General features: G+C 37.7%; 1 protein-coding gene across 1 annotated transcript in view; it reads right to left on the bottom strand.

The window, feature by feature from the left end:
• Nucleotides 1-616: 616 nt before the first annotated feature.
• LOC134652821 (potassium channel subfamily K member 18-like) overlaps nt 617-19,760 on the bottom strand; it is a 236,122-nt gene continuing 216,978 nt past the window's right edge. Inside the window, exons 3-7 of the mRNA XM_063508001.1 lie at nt 5,115-5,303; nt 3,213-3,400; nt 2,600-2,810; nt 2,015-2,246; nt 617-1,432 (exon numbers count right to left, since the gene is read on the bottom strand). Of these exons, the coding sequence (XP_063364071.1) occupies nt 970-1,432; nt 2,015-2,246; nt 2,600-2,810; nt 3,213-3,400; nt 5,115-5,303 (1,283 nt within the window). The 3' untranslated portion in view covers nt 617-969. The remainder of the gene's footprint in view (nt 1,433-2,014; nt 2,247-2,599; nt 2,811-3,212; nt 3,401-5,114; nt 5,304-19,760) is intronic.

Below are 19,760 nucleotides of genomic sequence, written 5' to 3' on the forward strand. Positions count from 1 at the left end.
AATAGCCAAATTTACTGTGAACCTTTTTTTCGTGAATTCCCGTTCTCGAAAGAGATTGCCATTTTTATCGTTAACACTTATTTTTCATTAAGAAATTCTTAGATTGTGTTCAACCATTCTACACAATCAATGCGTAGGCACTGAGCAAGTTTGATCGAAAATATCGATTTACGACCCACATTTGTTTTTCTCAAAAGGATCGAAAACAATGACCTAAGAGACAAACCTTTTTTTATAAACAATAAAAAAAAATGGTCAGATGCACCACGTGCGCATTAGTTCCACGAAAATAAGAAAGTATCAAAAACAACTGATAATAATTACTCTCAGGATTCTCCCTTATAGAGGCCAAGGGAGAGAAACTCTCTAATATAGAGGTTTGAACTGGAAAAACGACTCTCTCTTAAAGAGGTTTGTATCTCTCGCTAATAGAGGTAATCTAGGGCAAAAATGACGGGACCTTATAATATCTCTCGCTAATAGAGGTTTCTCGTTTATCCAGTTCTACCTTAACCAGGTTTGACTGTACTTAGAAAAGGTGTATACTATTTGCAATGTGTTTTTCGCTGCCACGTCTTAATCACCTGCAGTAAAGTGAATTAAATAAAATGCAGACACTGTTCAACACAATTTTATTGTTTCATTACAATTTCAGCCTTGCTTTTATAAATAGTTTTTACATTATTTACACCACCAACACCATTTTTAATTTTTTGAGTACAAATTCCGTAAAAAGTTTCGAATTTTTAAATAATTTCAGCGTTACATGTAGACAGATATGAGAAAAATATTTTACCTTTCATTGTAATTTAAATACGCATACAATTCAATGATAACAGTACAGAAAACGGATCCAATAAAGAAAGTAAATATATGTAATTTGGACCCTAACTTAATTCCTCCTTACAAGAACGATCATAACATTCTAAGATGGTTATCTGTAGAGCTACAATCGCTCTTCTCGTACTGTCATTGTCGTGACAAACCTAGACTATTTGCTATTTGTGAACACCGAGCTACAACTTCATCTTGAAGCAGACTAAAAGACATCGCTATAAGTATGAGTCCAAAAACCAGATACGCACAGCAGGCGATCATCTGTATGTATTCGCTTTTTGAATTTTCTGTTGTGTGCTTGGCTGTTAGGAAACTTGTTGGGACGAAGTCTCCGAAGCCGATGGTGGCTAGAGCTATAAAGCAGAAGTAAGCAGCGTCGAGGAAGCTCCAGTTTTCCCAAGCGGAGAAGATGGCGGCCCCAACACAGATGTATGCTAGAAGGAGGAAGAGCACGATGCTGACGGGGACGTGGCAGTGCTCGATCCCGTGGTTGATGTGCTGACCGCTGGCGCTGCTGCTTGGGACGGCGCAGCTTTTGGATTTGTCGTCCTTCCAGATCAAAGGCACTCGTGATGGGGTGTCGTGGGGGCATATTCTGAAAATTGAAATAATATGGGGATGTAGGATACCGATGTAGAAATAGAATTCTCAAAGGGCATCGAAAAAAAAATAAGACCAAATTCATATTCAAGCGCATGCTGCTCAAGTATTTCCTTGACAAACTTTCCTCTTCGTCAACTTAATGATTCACACTATGTATTTATAATATATATGTATAGTATCTATGTAGGTTTATTTGTATTAAGTATAGGTATGAGTAAGTTTATATTCATAATGACAGTCTTGTTTTCAAATTAATTTACTCTAAAAGACACTGCACCTACTTAATCATTCTGGTTTGACCCATTGGTTGACTGGTAGAGAATGCCTTAAGGCATTAAGGCCGCCATTTGTACCTTCATGTATTGTGCAATAAAGATTAAAATTAAATAAATAAATATAAGAGAGTGTATAAATAGAGTAAATTGAAAGTCTGCTCGATTACACAAAATTGATGGTTCATACAACGTTCAAAGTACTTTCTAATAGTCATTTCATTACAAATATTATCATCTGAGGTTTCCTACTTAGGATTTGTAAAATAACCCTGATGAAATTTTAGAGAAATAATACTCACGATTCATCAGGATCTTCCGAGTCCTCCAAATCTTCCTGGCTCCTGTTCATCGGCAGATCCCCACACTCCTCAGCTATCAGCTGTTCAATGACGGCCCCTCTCGGCCTCTGGATAGTCCGACCCCGGCCTCGCCCTGGACTGTGCCCGTGGACGGTGGCCAGGCACTTCATGTTGCCCATAGTCCGTTTGCGGTCTAGCGTTTGGGTTTGTAGTGCTGATGATGTGTGAGGTTCTGTAGGAAGATAATTAGTTTGTTAGAAGCTATAGGTAAGTCTTATGATATTAACCATCAGAATTCAAATAATTTTGAGTTCAATAATTAATTTGTTATATATAAAGTTATGAAAAATAGGGTATGTCTGCCTTTTTCTACATAATGACTGAAGATCGCGATCATCAATTTGAATTGGCGTCTATAATCCTCCATCGGGTTCTGTTCATCGCGTATGTTACCACTAAGCAAAACTTAGAAGAGTTGAGGTCTTCAATCGTTCGGACCATCTGATTAAAAAACACCCGCTTCCATTATAAATTTTTCCAGACTATCATCATAGATGCATGCAAAAGGTTTATACAGGTTCTCACCATCAGCCAAGGCACTGCGCTTGACGCGACCCAGCGTAGCAGACTTAGGGCTGGGCGGCGCTCTCTCGAACACCTGGGAGTACTGTCCCCTCTCTCCAGCTCTGGCCCGGACAGTTCCAGGCCGCCGCGTTGGGAACGACGTGTACTGGTTGTTCTCGGCAGGTTGCGGTAGTAACCGTTGCTGTTCGTGGAGTTGGAAGTGGTTCTCCATCTGAGAAAAATTAAATATCTGTAAGGTTGCGCGGCAAATCAAGTCCATTCATAATATATTGCGCTCGGCCAAATGTATGAACGGCCTTATTTGCCGCTTGCCATGCCGCTGGTCGCGTGCGTCCAGTCCGTGGCCGTAAAAGCCCGCGTTTTACTTTTTTTATTTACAGGAATGACTAACAAAAAATGAAAATGAAAATGTTGCAGAGCTACGCGGATATCCTTTTGATTTAAAAACGGTTCAAAAGTATAAAAAAAACTTTATTGATGTACCTACTTAAATGTAATTACAGAGAATTTGTTTATTTAAGTTTTTTATTCGTCCATAGCCAATATTATCGTCTCAACTTGTATACATTTCAAATAAATATCGTAACACTAGTCGTTCGCAAGTCAACCTCACCTCTCCTTCTTTTCTCCACGTATTCGGCACCTTCTTCTTTGTAGCACTCAGCCAGCCAGCCCTTGCCAGCCGTGCCAGCGACGCGCCCAACCCCGCCAAGCACGCCAGAGTCAACGGCACACCGGCAGCCGCGTACGCCACGGTAGCTGCCCTGCCGGCCGCCGTGCGGGGTGACACATTACCGTAACCTGGAAAGAAACTTTCTTTATAATGAATGCAAAAATAAGCGCAAAAAGTTATGCACATTTTTTTTATTTTACTTTTAGTGTTCCATATTTAGGAAAAGGCTTACCCTTTACATTTCCTATCCCACGGGGCCTGTAGTTACAAATGCTTACCCTTGAGGCCGCAGACTGTACCCATGCGGCGCGCGGCGCAGCGAGCGGCAAATCAAGGCCATTCATACTTTGCGCTCGACCAAATGTATGAACGGCCTTACGGCTCGGCCACGACATTGAGCGACTTGCGACGTCAACAGCGATAACCATAGATTGGAGGAAGACACAGCGATCGGACCTTTCATTACCTATACCGTGGTAACCTATAGTTATCGCTGCCGCTGTCGCAAGTCGCTCAATGTCGTGGCCGAGCCGTTAATTTGCCGCTCGCCGCGCCGTGTGCTGTTTGCGTGCAGAAGGCGTTAGGCACAAGATAAAATAACATCTTGACAAAAAAATGGGAATCGTAGTAAAATGCTGTAATGATTATCAAACTAAATATGTTATCAGATGAGACCTAGATAAGAGGGGAGAGTAGGACAAGATGTTTGGAGGCGTCTAAAACTTGTAACTAAAGTTCTTTTAAAATAGTTATTTGTTTTACAAGGGGCAAAGTTGTTGTTTAACCGCTCGTGCTAATAATGAAACCCGAGCAAGCGAAAGATTGCAAAATTGAACCACGAGCGTAGCGAGTGGTCCGAACAATGGAATCTTGAGCGTTGCGAGCTTGCGAGGGTTTCAAAGCACGAGGGTTAAACAAAGTTTGCCCCCGAGTGAAACACAAATTTTTTCACCACACCAACCCGAAGCAAATATTAAATGTAATATATCAAACAAAATCAAATCCAAATGAATGTTATTAAACATTTATCATCCACAATCATCATTTAAAAGTCAATTCTACCAGCAAACCTAAGATAACAACTCAAAATTAGCATTTGATTACTTTGCCTCACATGTGAATAAAATGCAACTTTGCTATCAGTTTTTGAAGTGCAAAGTAAGCCTTTCCTGGCTGGTGTGGTGAAAACATATAAATCCAATAGTGTTCTGAATTGTTGATAGATTTGCTTCTATATTTAACTTAGTCCGCTGTCACAACATGAGACAGTGATTTATTGAGCAAGTTTATTCTACGATAATATTACTTGCCACAATAATTTTAGGTTACTCAACTTAAAAGCTTTATTCCTGTGTCAAATTACTTTGATTGATGCTTAGTGTTGTTGACTAGCTTAGTAACGAATTCAGCGAACTTAAACCTGCTATAAATTAATATTTCAATATAAATTTCGCTTTTCAAAACACATAGAACAAACACAAGTAGATCGCCTTTTAGAGCCTGGATTGAACTGGAGCATGCAGTAAAATTGTCGCTTACTCCAAGCTCCTGAATTAAGGTAGGTATCAATATGACTGGCCTAGAGTTGTAATCAATGTGATGCAGTATATGAGTGCGCCAGAGAACGTCTACTTGGCCAGCGCGTGCTCCTGAGATTGTCAACTCCAAACACGGACATGGACAAACTATAAGTGTTTTTGACTTCTTATTTTGTAACTCTTTCTTTATACCTAACTTTGAGTTCTTTGACAAATGGACCACCTTTTAAGGCCTGCATTAAACTGGAGCATGCAGTTAAATTATCGCTTACTCCAAGCTCCTCAAGGTATCAAAATGACTGACCTATAGTTGTAATCAATGTGATGCAGTATATGAGTGCGCCAGAGAACGTCCACTTGGTGTCGAGCGCCAACTCCTGAGGCTGTACGTCAGGCGCCTGTCGTGCCGCCGCCACGATGGATGACTCGAACTTGCGGAGCTGCTCGTGGACCAGCCGGGTCCAGTTGCGCTCGTAGAGGACGTTGAGGCGTTCTGGAAAGAAAGAGATAGCATTAGCCTTTTGTCTATGAATGATAAGGTTGCTGAACGAATTTTCAGTCATCTTTAAAAAAAAATCGGGTACGATATTTTCTGCTGTATACAGGAGAACCGAAGTTTGAATCCACGATTTTCGATTACGATTATATGAAAGGTTAAAGGTATTCAGCCGAGATTGTACTTATGTGCCAGAAACTTTCCAAAATTTCCAAAGTTTTTTACAAGTTATTCTTGTAAATTGTTCAAAATTCCTCATGAAGAAGATATAAATTATACACATTTCTTTATAATTGTACGGCTATATTATACATTGTTGAGGTTAGTAAAGTTTTCGTCTAGAAAATTGGCAACTTTAATTAGAAAGTCTCACAAAATCCGGGAGGTTACTTACACACAACCTTTCTAAAAAATCTACACAATATGAGCTTGTGTTTAGATAATAATTATCATCATAATTATTTATTTGCTCAAACAATCTGTTTAATTTCCTTAAATAATATTCTATATAATAGGTACTAGATGATTATTTATTCAAATTAAACGGGAGTGCCTATTTTTGACACCATCTCAAATTGACACCCAACTGGGTCACGAGATACGGGAGACATGAAAAATGGCAATCCCACTTAATAACCCGTGAAACCCCTTCGGAGTCTGCTTAGCTTCATTCAAGTTTAAATGGCAGTTGGAAATTTTCTGAAAATTGGATCCTGTGGATGATTGTCAAAACAGTTTGTATTTTTAGTTCTCAATACGTAAACCTAAAAGAAGTCTCCACAATTTTGATACAAGCGAAAACTATGTTACCGAGCCATTTTATTTAAAGTTTATAGAGTATCTAATCCATTGCAATATGGTGAAAAAATTAATACATATTTATGAACTCGACTTTCACTATTTTTTTTTACTTTGGATATTTTCATGTTATTTCTACTCAGAATCACGAGCTATTTCGATAATAAGTAAGTAATAGGAGAAAAAAAGTCCCAAGATTTTTTTCCAGTCCGTTACCATTTTTTACAGACCTTGTATGACGGTAACGAAATGGAAGGATCGAAATAGTTATTTACGATACAAGTGCGGAAAAGAGGAAATTCAAAACGAGTGGCGATAAATTAAAACACGACCGAAGGGAGTGTTTTAAATCGACACGAGTTGCGAATTACTTATTCGCACGCGTATCGTACAACGTTTTACAGTAGGTACATATGCCCCTTTAAATATTTGACATAGCAACGAAAAGTGCTTATTTACGCACTAGTGCGGGAAAGTAGCACCATATGTACTGTAAAATATATTTACAGTACATATGGGGCTACTTTTCCGCACTAGTGCGTAAAATAGCACTTTTCGTGCGTATGTCGAAACTTTAAAGTGCCATATGTACTGTAAAACGTTGTTCGATACACGTGCGAATAGGTAATTCGCAACTCGTGTCGATTTAAAACACTCCCTTCGGTCGTGTTTTAATTTTTCGCTACTCGTTTCGAATTTCCTCTTTTTCGCACTTGTATCGAAAATAACTATTATATGGACATTTTGGGACACTTTCATTTTGCACTTTGTGCCCAGATCCGGGCATCCGATATTCTGTTGGAAACTGTGCTTCGGCAACTAGTGACAGATGGTGACGAACTGACGAACGTGCCCAAACTCCAAGAACCCTAAAAATAGTCACCGATTTCCCTTCTATAGGATAAGATCGAAAGAGCCCATTATAACTTCGATGGCCGACACTTAAATTAACGGCCACCGCAATCACCGACCCTGTTTAGTTTAATCTAAAGTTAAAAGAGCTATTTAACTTTTAAGATTTCGCTGAAGCGCCCTTGTTGCGACTGTCTTTCATTAGATCAAAGTTTAACTTTCCAGTTTTAATTTAAGAGTAACTTTTGTAATGAAAGCTAGATTGTAATTTGTCAAGTAGGTATTTGTCGGTCTCAAATAAATGCAACTAATTTTATAGTCTACTACTAAGGTAAACGTACTAGTTCTCGACATGCTAATGTTCAATAGATGACACCCTGCTGTCGCCTCTATTGACAATGACTTAAGTTTCAAGATAACATATACTGGGACCGCGTCGAGCACCAGTACGTTTACCTTACTAACTTTTAAGTCTTTTATATATAAATACTTATAAACTATTATTATGTATTAACTACAAACGTATTATAAACATGCTTTACGTTATGTTTTAAGTTATTAAAGAGCCGTTTCATAATTTCAAATCAGGTGACCTAGCCAATGAAGATGACAACCGCTTACGCTTCGCCATCGAATCGCTTTGTGTCTCTCTATCACTCTTCCATATTAGTGTGACAGTGACAGTTGCGTTTCCTTCGCTACGGAACATTAGCGATTGGCATGACAGAACTGATAACCTCCTATTCGAAGCAAAAACGCGCAATCCGAGTATCTTGAATCACGCAAGAGACGTGCGAAGAACGCGTCAGTCGATAATCTAGAGTCTGAGGGCCTACCGCGAACCACGTTCGAAGTGTTGCCTCTCTATCGCACTTGTAAATTCGTACGTAAGTGTGACAGGAAGGCAACACGTCCAACGTGGTTCGCGGTAGGCCCTCTGTGCGGAAAGAGAACAGTCGTGGAATGTATGGGGCCCAATTCATTCCACGACTCTTCTCTTTCCGAACAGACTCGAGCTAGGTAGGTATACGTTGCTAGCCACTTTAAAGTGCTATGTCGATGCGCTTAATTCTTATTTACCTACGTTGATTATAAGAAATCAGAAAAAATCTGCAATAAAACGTTTCCATTGTTTTGTTAATTAGTCTGTCAGAGTGTGTTATTTATTCCATTCCTCTCAAATCACATCCTTAAGCTGAAAACGTTTCATTATTCGGATTTCTCCCGTCTTTTCTACGTGATCGGTCTTCTAAATTTCTAATTAAAATTCCAGCCAATAACAGGACTCTAAACAAGCTTTGGAAATCGGACGTCGCTGATTGGCTCATTCAAGTGAATGTTCTTTCTCAATTTAAAACGTGAATTCAATAATGTTAGCTTAATTTTATTCGTGCTCATAACATGTATGTGGTTGAAACTCTGTTGAAAGTCAATCTGGTTATTTCTCGGGGTTATTTAGTCAAATTAATTACCTTGTTTAGAAATAAACACATGTTACTTTGTGTCATTTATCTAAATGTTTACATCAAAACCAAAATGGGTACAAATGTGTACCTTAGGTTCTATACTTCTATTTCATAAGCTATTTAGTATATTAAAACCTTAGAAGAAGTTTTGTATGTAAATATGTATAACCTCTACTCGCTCTAATTTCTTTGTGTACCTATCATTTTTACCAACGAAAACTACCAGACATACTGTTAAGAGCCAACAGGAGTGGTCATTTCTCCATACAAACGTACTCGACTGTTTCCTCCGTGGGTTTTGAAGCTAGAGCAATGATTTTTTCAACACAGATTAATATTGTCAATATCTGTGTCGGACCGTTTTGCTTTTTTTGATATTTTTGTTTTTCCCGAAGAGCCCTTCAAAAATGGCCAAAATGGCCTAATTGACTATGCCGCAATGAGAGGCGTGCTATTCAAAACTGACATCAATTAGTCAAAAAAGCAAAACGGTCCGACACAGTCATAATGTCATAATCATTTAGATTTCCAAATTTGGTTACGATTTGGAGGAGGAAACAGTCGAGAACGAAACCTCGATTATTGATATTTTTACGCAGGATTTTTCGCCTTGTCCTTATCGCACTAGTTTTAGGAGCCGCTTCCGTTAGGGAGACGGGTAAATTTACCTAAAATATTTAAATCTTAGCTCCTGTTGGCTCTTAAGTAAATTTGAATGCCTAGTTTCATGTAAGTAATTTAAGCATTGTACTTAGTTTAAAAATGAGAGCGAGAGAGTTTGTGTGACTCTAGTGCGTGCGAGATACATTGCGTGTAATATTAAATCAAAATCAAACTATTTGTACATAGATAATAATGATCGCTTCGTGGATAGTAATGAATGTGTATGGCATAACAATATCATAGTAATTATACCATTTGAGACACTGAGGTGAACATAATTGAGCTGAACGCAATTCGGCTTTATTTAATAACGGTTTTCGACATTGCTAACGTGCAAACCGCGCCCCGTTATCAATACTTATAGCTGGTCAACCAAATCTTGTCAGTAAAAAAAGGCGCAAATTCAAATTTTCTATGGGACGACATCCCTTCGCGCCTACATTTTTCAAATTTGCCGCCTTTTTCTACTGTCAAGATCTGGTTGACCAAGTACCTAATATATCTCATAATTCAATATAAAATAGTGTTTACAGACGGCCGCACCGGACCGCACTTGGTGCAGTCCAGCGCACGTTCGATAGTGTGTAAGGTGGTCCGCCGTACGTCCGGTCCGTTAAGGACGCAGCTATAAGTGAGAGTGAAAAAGAGATAAGGTTGACCGCACAGCACTAAGGTTGCGGTCCGGTGCGGCCGTCTTTAAACACTATAACCTGTTTTTTATTAAACATTTACCCTCTTATTCATAAACGGCTGCTAAGTTAATCAGCTGATGATCGTCGTTTGTCCCTCTCTATGGCATAACGACAGATAGGGACAAACGACGATCATCAACTGATTAAGTTAGCACCCGTCATGAAACTCATGAATAACGCCAGTGTAGAGGATTTGAAATAAGTTTCAGTATAATTTCTATAATTATGTGAATTCAATGGACATTTCTTTCTTTGTAAATTATTATTTTAATATTTTGGGTGAATTTGGGCACCAACGGTGAATACGTCCTACGGTAGGTAGCTTTAGTTTTACTATCTCTTATTTTCAATGAATTGCAACATTGAGAGCGGTTTCGCACTACGTCCGATCAGGAATCCGATCCGAATCCGTGAAAATATGGTCCGAAGTAGCCGTAGTACTATTTCTTTGGTAATTTACGCACTCTGTCATCCGATTTCGGAAAGAAATCTGACGGATCTAGTGCGTAAATTACCATAGAAATAGATCTACGGCTACTTCGGATCCGATTTCGGAAAGAAATCTGACGGATCTAGTGCGTAAATTACCATAGAAATAGTTCTACGGCTACTTCGGATCATATTTTCACGGATACGGATCGGATTCGGATCGGACGTAGTGCGAATCCGCTTTGATAGTCTGTTCGGAAAGAGAAGAGTCGTGGAATGTATTGGGCCCCATACATTCCACGACTCTTCTCTTTCCGCACAGACTCTAACAGGGTTTAGTTATGACTTATTACATTTGTAATGTTACTAGCTATCAAAAACAATGTGACATTGCGGCTCTTTTGACCTGTTGCCAGAATTTAGGGCAATTATGCCTTCGGTGTAGCTCTTGATTAATTACAACAATGTCTCAATTAATAAGCAGTTACTACGTGATTGCTATATTATTACCTGAATTGTAATGTAATGGCTTAACCTGTTGTCTGTTTATAAGGATCGTGACCGAATAGCCATCTTTTAAGACGAAACAGGAGCTGAGATTTAAATATTTTAGGTAAATATACCCGTCTCGCTATCGGAAGCGGCTCCTAAAACTAGTGCGATAAGGACAAGGCGAAAATCCTGCGTAAAAATCTCAAAAATCTAGGTTTCGTACTCGACTGTTTCCTCCTACACAAAACTTAAGCAATCGTAACCAAATTTGGAAATGTAAATAATTATAAAATTATCTGTGTCGGACCGTTTTGCTTTTTTGACTAATTGATATCAGTTTTGAATACCACGCCTCTCATTGCGGCATAGTCAATTAAGCCATTTTGGCCATTTTTGAGGGGCTCTAGCGCCTTAAAGAACAAAAATATCAAAAAAAGCAAAACGGTCCGACACAGATATTGACAATATTAATCTGTGTTGAAAAAATCATTGCTGTAGCTTCAAAACCCACAGAGGAAACAGTGGAGTACTTTTGTATGGAGAAATGTCCACTCCTGTTGGCTCTTAATATTTCATGTTAATTTTTAACAGTTCATGTCAATTTCGTTCGTGTGACTCTTAACGATGACTCACGCTAGACCGGGCCGGAGCTTCCGGCGATTCGTTTTCTATGGAAAGCACCACGTGATCACCGATCAGCCGTCATAGAAAATTACATGTTGGACACCTCGGCCCGGGCCATGCCCGGTCTAGCGTGGGTCATCTTTTAAGCTGCATGGATCGTTTTCGGCACATTAAAAAAATATTTTAATTCGGCGGTGGCAAAAAGCGTGATCCTGATGGTAAGCGGCCACCAGAGCCTATGGACGCTTACAAATTTACAGAATCGCAAGCTGTTAGGTACCTTTTAAGAATAAATGTGACATTCTATGGGTAAAGTTACCTTATGGCGGTAGACGCTTACGCCATTATTAACGAGGCTGCTATAGAGTCTGTTCGGAAAGAGTCGTGGAATGTATTGGGCCCCATACATTCCACGACTCTTCTCTTTCCGCACAGACTCTACCTACTAATTAATGCGGTGCCGAACTCTCTGTGTTGACATGTTAATTAGTCGGGGACTAAAAAGCAGACATCCGCCGTTAAGTACAGTCAACGTCAAAGCTAAATATGCTTAAATTTTTCGCCTTTTTACAAAGGAATTAGGTGCAAAAGTTTAAACATATCTTTGACATTGACTGTACCAAAATGTAAACACAGCGTTATTCAATAATATTTTCTTTGACGAACAACTCGCGAAAATGTTATCAAAGTAAGTACAAGTTAAAAATAACTTTTTTGCCGACACGACGAAGATAAAACGATATTTTGCGTGCTCACGAAAATTACTTGATTTAGGCATTATATGGGGCATTATCTATGAAAAGGGACCTTATTGTCGATGGCGCTTACGCCATTACTAACGGATGCTCCGATATAAATACAATGCCGCGCGACGCTGTGCGGCGTAAGCGCTATCGACAATAAGGTCCCTTTTCATAGATAATGCCCCATATAATGAATACCTACTGAATATAATAAGATTTAGATGACATAGTATGCTGTGTCGGCCTACCTACTCTAGCGTGACGTGACGAAACACTATAGACATTTTTAAATTGAAGAAAAAATGGGTAAATTTATTGCCTCAGGCAAGATTCGAACTTGTGACCTTAAGGAACACTGATCCAATCCCTCTTAACTGACACTTTTCAATTTTTCTTTTCATTAAAAAAATATATATCGCTCGCAAACGTATCTGCTTGTTTATGTACATTATTGTACACATAATAGGGATGATGACACATAATATGTTGAATTTTATAACAAAATCTAGTAAAATAGATAGCAAACGAGCAATTTATCACAATAATGTGGATATTAAAATAAAATATTGAAAAATTGCAAAAATACAGGACCTGAAAGTTTCAAAATTTAAGTTTTTTTTAACTTCCAAAAACGATAAAAGTAAGGGTACCATTCGATTCCTTACATTTCATCCAAAAAAATATTGTATAGCAACTATATACATAAATAATATTTCACCGACAAAAACGCAATTTTCTTGTTTTGTCCATACTACAAGATGGGCGATGACGTCACGGCCTCTGGCCGTTTTGTATAGGGCGTTTCGCGAGTGAAGTGCGACTGTCGGACTTTGAGTACAATTTCTGACTTTTGTGTTACTTTAATGCAATGGGTCCCATATAGACATTTGATCCTAAAAACAAACCCGATCGATTGATACCATAAAAAAAAATTTGTCATGTAGCCTATTATGTAGGTACGTGATGGAGCATACTCGTATCTTTAAATACAATCATTTTATTTCCACACCATATAAGTACTTCCATTTTAAAAAGTCCTGATTTCCTCTGTATACTTATATTTTACGTTTTATCCGGGTATGGAAACCGCTATCGTCGCCGCACGACCGCGATCCGGAAATAAAATGTAAAGGAATAAATCCGGTATCGGTGCAGTTACCAAACGTCAGGACTTTCCTGATATGTTCAGGAATTCTGAACATTTGTCATGCAGCAGGAACGGGTCTCTGGGCCCGATTCGGATTTTGTAATAGATATCTATTAGATATCTTTTAGACATCGCCAAGATAACGATATATTTAAGATCTAACCTGTCAAATTTTACATCTCCGATTCTGGACATACTCTTGAACGATTTCCACAAGATATTACTTAGAGATCTAATTCACATCTAATAGATATCTAACACGATCTATCGTAAAAGTGACATTGGTAGCCCGAATTTCGCTGCAAAAGAGAACTAGTTGAAATCGAAACTATAACGTATCTAGAATGGATCTAGTACGTGTCGTTTCTTGTGAATATCTTGAAGTTCGAATACGGCAGTCTATTGTTTCACAAAAAGTTTTTAAGTTATAATGTAAGTACTTTATTGTTTGTACGCATTTTCGTTAGACATAAAAACATCAAACATCAACATTTATTCAGCAAGGCCACAAGGGCACTTTTACACGTCAACATGGAATTTACATACAGCAAAAAAAACACATCAACAATTATAAAATAAAAATAAAAATAAAAATCATTTATTTCGGACCACAAAAAATCCATAATATGTTAGTCGAACATGTACATGCAGGAGCTTGTAAATTAGACTATGTTAGTACTTAAAATTAACTTATTACCCTATCTACCTACTACATTTCATAGGGAGCTAAGGAACGGTGCAGGTTCGACCAGTGCTGCATATAGCTACTATCGAGCCTACCCGCTATCACACTCAGGATACTGTTGCTACTGTCAAGCATTCTGCGACGCGTCGCGGCGGCACGCTTTCTTATTGTAGCAGAGAAACTGTCAACCTGCGCGTCCGCGAACATGCCTGACGCGCTGCAGAAGCGTGGCAGACGCAACAGCACCCTGAAGGCGTTATTATAAAATACAACTAAGGCGCAAATATCAAATCAAACCAAAGTATTACATAGAGATAAAGTCTCTAAATGTCGAATTACAAAAAAGACTATAATAATAGTATTGAAAAAAAAAACACAAAGATACAAAAACTATAATCTAAAATTATTTAGAAGTGTAAATGTCTCTAAGTGTCATAACTAAAAGATTACAATAATATAGTTAATCAAATTATCCTTAGATATGACTGTATAGGGTCTCCAAGAGTCAAAATCCTGTATAACTAATTAAAACATAATTAGGTTTTTTACAGAAACGCGTCACTTTTCAGGACTGCCCTAAAACAAACCTAAGCTAACCTAACTATAGGATAACCTTACGAAAATCCTGAAAAGTTAACAGTTTCAGAATTATGACTAATGATAATATGACAATCATTACATTATGACTTTCAATAATTATGCCTAACAAAGGGATCCGAGCAGGAACACAAGAACCCGATTTAGATTTAACAATGTGTCTCGAATTCGGTTTTAATTCGATACAGCTTTGAAGATCGCTCACGCTGATTGGTGCATGCGAAATGAAGTGAAAATCGTGCGTGATATCACGCCAATCATCAAGACGATTGTCAAGGTAATATCAAAACCTTAACAAACTGTTAAATCTGAATCAAGTGTTACAATATAAACAAAAGGGATCGCAAGGTAAGCGTCCTTAACGGCCATTTTCTTACATACAACACATAGGGGGAGGCAATTTCGACTGCGAGAAAATTTCAACTGCCTAATCGAAATATCTTCTATGTTTTACGTTATTAATTAACTTGAGTGCGAGAACCAGAAAGCGAAAAAGATGTTTTTCACTCTAGTTAATAATGTAAAACATGGAAGATATTTCGATTAGTTGAAATTTCCCCGCAGTCAAAATGGCCCCCCTGCACATTACTTATATTTTGTAAACACATTTAAGATAAATATCTGGGTGTCACATAAAAAAACTCGAAAATGCGCGTTTTCCCAGAGATAAGACCTAGCTAGATCGATTTTTCGCCCCCAAAAACCCCCATATAGCAAATTTCATCAAAATCGTTAGAGCCGTTTCAGAGATCCCCGAAATATATATATATATATATATATATATATATATATATATATATATATATATATAAATAAATAAATAAACAAGAATTGCTCGTTTAAAGGTATTAGACACATATAATATTTATTTAAAGATAACGCCGAAAATAGAATTGCGCTGAGGAATTGTCCTTTGTCTCCTTTTTATCTCATCTACAAACATTTTACCAATTTTCTCGAGACAAGTTTTCCTTGTTTGGCTAATAGGACATTAAATTTTTATGTGATTCTAATAGCAACAACTAAATTGCATTTTATGGGATCAATAAAATACACAGGAGGGCAAAATGGTCCAGTTAATGGGTTCTTATTTATTTTGTTGTTTCTCTGTATTCGTAAACGATAAAAATAATAGAAATAAAGCTATTTACTCGTAATAAAGTAAGAAACGGTTATTTAATTTGGAAAGTAACATAAACTGTGCCATGCAATGCATACGCCTAAGTACGACTAAGAGTAAGCGTACTACTTGATAATTTTGTGCAACGGCTTAGTCTATTAATATACAAAATATTAAATAAATAATTAAGCCTGTATATGGCCTACACCCACCTACACCCACAGCTGGGCACAGGCCTCCTCTCATTGGATTGGTAGCAAAGCCGGCATAAAGGGACCTAATTTTGGAGATAAGGAGGCGTAAACAATACTTATGTACCTAATCATCATTTATAATTATGTACTAACACTTCATGGTATTGATATACCTATGCATAAAATACATTTATTTGACGTATTCCTAAAATAAATGTTCGTTTTTTGTGCAAAAATCCAATTTTCGCGGCGCACACAGACAGCCAATCAAAACCCAGCAGAAACTGACCGTTAATCCAACTAGGAACCCAAAATTCTTCATCCGCAAACGGAGCTCAAAAACAACGCCTGCGAAAACATCCGATTTTTCAATTTAGATCGTATCACGGCGCTGCAGTAATTTCGGGCGAAAAAATCGCATACTGAAATGTTACACCAGTCCGTCTGTCATTCACAAAAGCTCAGAGAAACCAGTTTAAGATTGTCATTCTATCCTGTAGTTGCTTTATAATTCAGTGTCAAATTATACTAGACACGAGCTACACTCGTGACTAAATCACTTGCGAATTATAGGCAGAGTCGGTCCTATCTCGATCTGGACACAGCCGCCGCCCGCGAGCCGAATTGAGTTCGTGATCTTGCATCCCCTATGTAACCGTATTTAATCTTTTTGGGAAACTTAACGAGTTTTTATACGGCTAAAAATCTGTTTGCTCATCTTCCGCCTATAATTCGAAATAACTGTATATTTTAGATAATTCCCCGAAGTTTACTTTTGAGTTGTTAGACTGCTTTTGTAAGCAAACGTTACCAAGTAAGCAAACTTACCAAAGTTTGTGAGATATTATTTATCTTGTAATTTTCCACCGCCAAAGTTTGTTCGTAATTAAAAAATACAACAGATTTAAAAGCAAATTTATACAACCACTGCGAATATGAACTACAAGTGCCTTCTTAGGTATAATATTAACCTGTATATTTAATTATACAATTGCCTTATTAACTTTTAAGACTTCCTCAAACTATGCAACAAATGACATGCGATTTTAGATAATTGCCGGTTAAGTAAGTGCAACGAATTTAATTAATCGACCAAAAGCCACAGAATATGGAAAATCACATGCGATTATGGGTGACATTTGTAGAGCCCATTTAATTTTACCTACAGGCCTTTTGTACAATTTTTAATTTGCTCGTTCGATTTATTTTTTAATCTCACCTTTAAATCTCACGAGTAAAATTTAAAAGTCTTTTTTATGACTAGGATATAAAGTGGTGACTGTAAAATATTACTTTTGACAATAGAAACTCACGAATGACCTATAAAGCGGTGCATTTTATGTGTTCTAAGAAGTAAGGTTTGTCCACATCTAAAAGTCGTATCACCATAGAAAAGCCTTGGCTGTTAAGACCTTTTTCATCGAGAGGTTTGAAGAACTTGGGAATTTGAAAGGTACTATGTTACTTGGAAAAGCTTGGCGTTTACGATGTTTTTCATTTGAGGATGTTTAAGTCGGTCGCAGCTCGCGACAAACGATGAGAGTCGTAACTGGAACGGAGTAGTTAAGCGTTCAGTTTTTGAGCTTTTAGATTATGAGAATGTGGTTTTCAATTAGTATCTTTTTAGGGTATTATGTGCTGGTACGTTTTTAGGGTTCCGTACCCAAAGGGTAAAACCGGGACCCTATTACTAAGACTCCTCTGTCCGTCCGTATTTCTGTTGCCGCTATAACAACAAATACTAAAAAGTACGGAACCCTCGGTGGGCGAGTCTGACTCGCACTGATACGTCGCCCGTAGCCTAGTCGAGTTTGCATATAAGTAGTGAAATGCCTCCATTGGAACTTATCTACTTTAAGAGCCAACAGGAGCTAAGATTAAAATATTTTAGGTAAATATACCCGTCTCGCTAACGGAAGCGGCTCCTAAAACTAGTGCGATAAGGACAAGGCGAAAAATCCTGCGTAAAAATATCAAAAATCGAGGTTTCGTACTCGACTGTTTCCTCCTCCAAAACTTAACCAATCGTAACCAAATTTGGAAATCTAAATGATTATGACATTATCTGTGTCGGACCGTTTTGCTTTTTTGACTAATTGATGTCAGTTTTGAATAGCACGCCTAGTCAATTAGGCCATTTTGGCCATTTTTGAAGGGCTCTAGCGCCTTAAAAAACAAAAATATCAAAAAAAGCAAAACGGTCCGACACAGATATTGATAATATTAATCTGTGTTGAAAAAATCATTGCTCTAGCTTCAAAACCCACGGAGGAAACAGTCGAGTACGTTTGTACGGAGAAATGACCACTCCTGTTGGTTCTTAATAATAAAAGCACATGGCATTGACAAATGAGTAAATAACAAGATATAAGGTCATGGCTTACAAATTATTGTTAGTATTTGCTCGTACAAATAACTAGCACCAAAACACGTGCAGTCGACGTCAAATATATGTATACACTTTTGCACCTTACTTTACCTTGTAATAAGGTGAAAAATGTCAACATTTCTTTGACTTCGACTGTACAATCAAACGAGGTTAGGAAAATCGTTACCGCTCATGTTTTCCCATATCGCTACTGTCAACTGTCAATCAACGGCGGAAACCTTGACAGCAGGAAATAACAGTAAGTGTGAATATTATTGTTAGGTTGACGTTGACTCATAGAATTAATATGACTAGAACAACTGTCAATCTTCAAAAGTGCGACCAAAAATGAAATGCAAGTGTGTGCGTAAATTGTCTATGTGAGATCAAAAATAGTGATGTCATGTTACAACATAATTAATAATCTGTCGATGTTTGATTGCTTTATCGACTACTTTTTCAAATGTGTTATTTTAAACGTTAAAATTCTACGACATTATGACGTATAAATAACACTTGCACTGCGTGTGCTATCAAAATCGTTGCAGACTTATCTTAATGTAACTCTTACTGTGTTGGAAAGTGAAGTTTAAATTTATCGCTAAACATGAGCACCTTCAAAAAGGTATAACAATCGTTATTATTTGAAGTCGGTTATAAAAGCTAATATCTTAATTATGTCTTGTGAAGAAATAATTACATAGCTATTAATATACCGTCAAGTTATCGATGTCTGTCATATGAACATTTTGTCAAGCCCTAGCGTAAAGTAACAGGTTATGTTTTTACACAAAATATTTTAAATTATAGACTAATATGATAAAATATTAGCACACAAAGGAAGAAAAACTTATAATGAACTTTATAAACCGGCTTCTTACATTTTTTACGCTGTTAATTTGACAAAATATCGTTATGAAAATTTCGCTCGGAATATCATAAATCCTCTGAAATGAGTATTTGCTTGGATTATTTGGCACTGTAACACTGAAATCCGACACACTACAATACACCATCTTCACTGAATTACTTAATTTAATACTTTTGGTCCTAATCCGTGTATATTTTCCAATTTGAAAATTACCGTGATACGCTCTTGGCCGTCCGCGGCCGTCGTCAAAGTCAAAAGTGGTTACGTTTTTCATTGGTAGTCTGACTTTTTCGCACTCATGGGATGTTCATATACGTGATGGCTTCCCTTTCGCACACTTCAGCTGTCTGTCAAGGGCGAGCGGGAATTGTATGTCTGTGCGTTGACTATAGATAAATATTGTGACATTTATGACAGCTTATAAGTCGCTTTTATGCTTTTACCACAGACTTGTCATTTTCGCGCTCGCGCTTGACAGACAACTGAAGTGTGCGAAAGGGAAGCCATCACGTATATGAACATACCATGAGTGCGAAAGAGTCAGACTACCAATGAGAAAACGTGACCACTTTTGACTTTGACGACGGCCGCGAACGGCCAAGAGCGTATCACAGTAATTTTCAAATTGAAAAATATACACGGATTAGGACGAAAAGTATTAAATAAAGTAATTCAGTGAAGATTGTGTCTTGTAGTGTGCCGGATTTCAGTGT

The sequence above is a fragment of the Cydia amplana genome, chromosome 12 (assembly GCF_948474715.1).
Source record: "Cydia amplana chromosome 12, ilCydAmpl1.1, whole genome shotgun sequence".
Lineage (NCBI taxonomy): Eukaryota > Metazoa > Arthropoda > Insecta > Lepidoptera > Tortricidae > Cydia > Cydia amplana.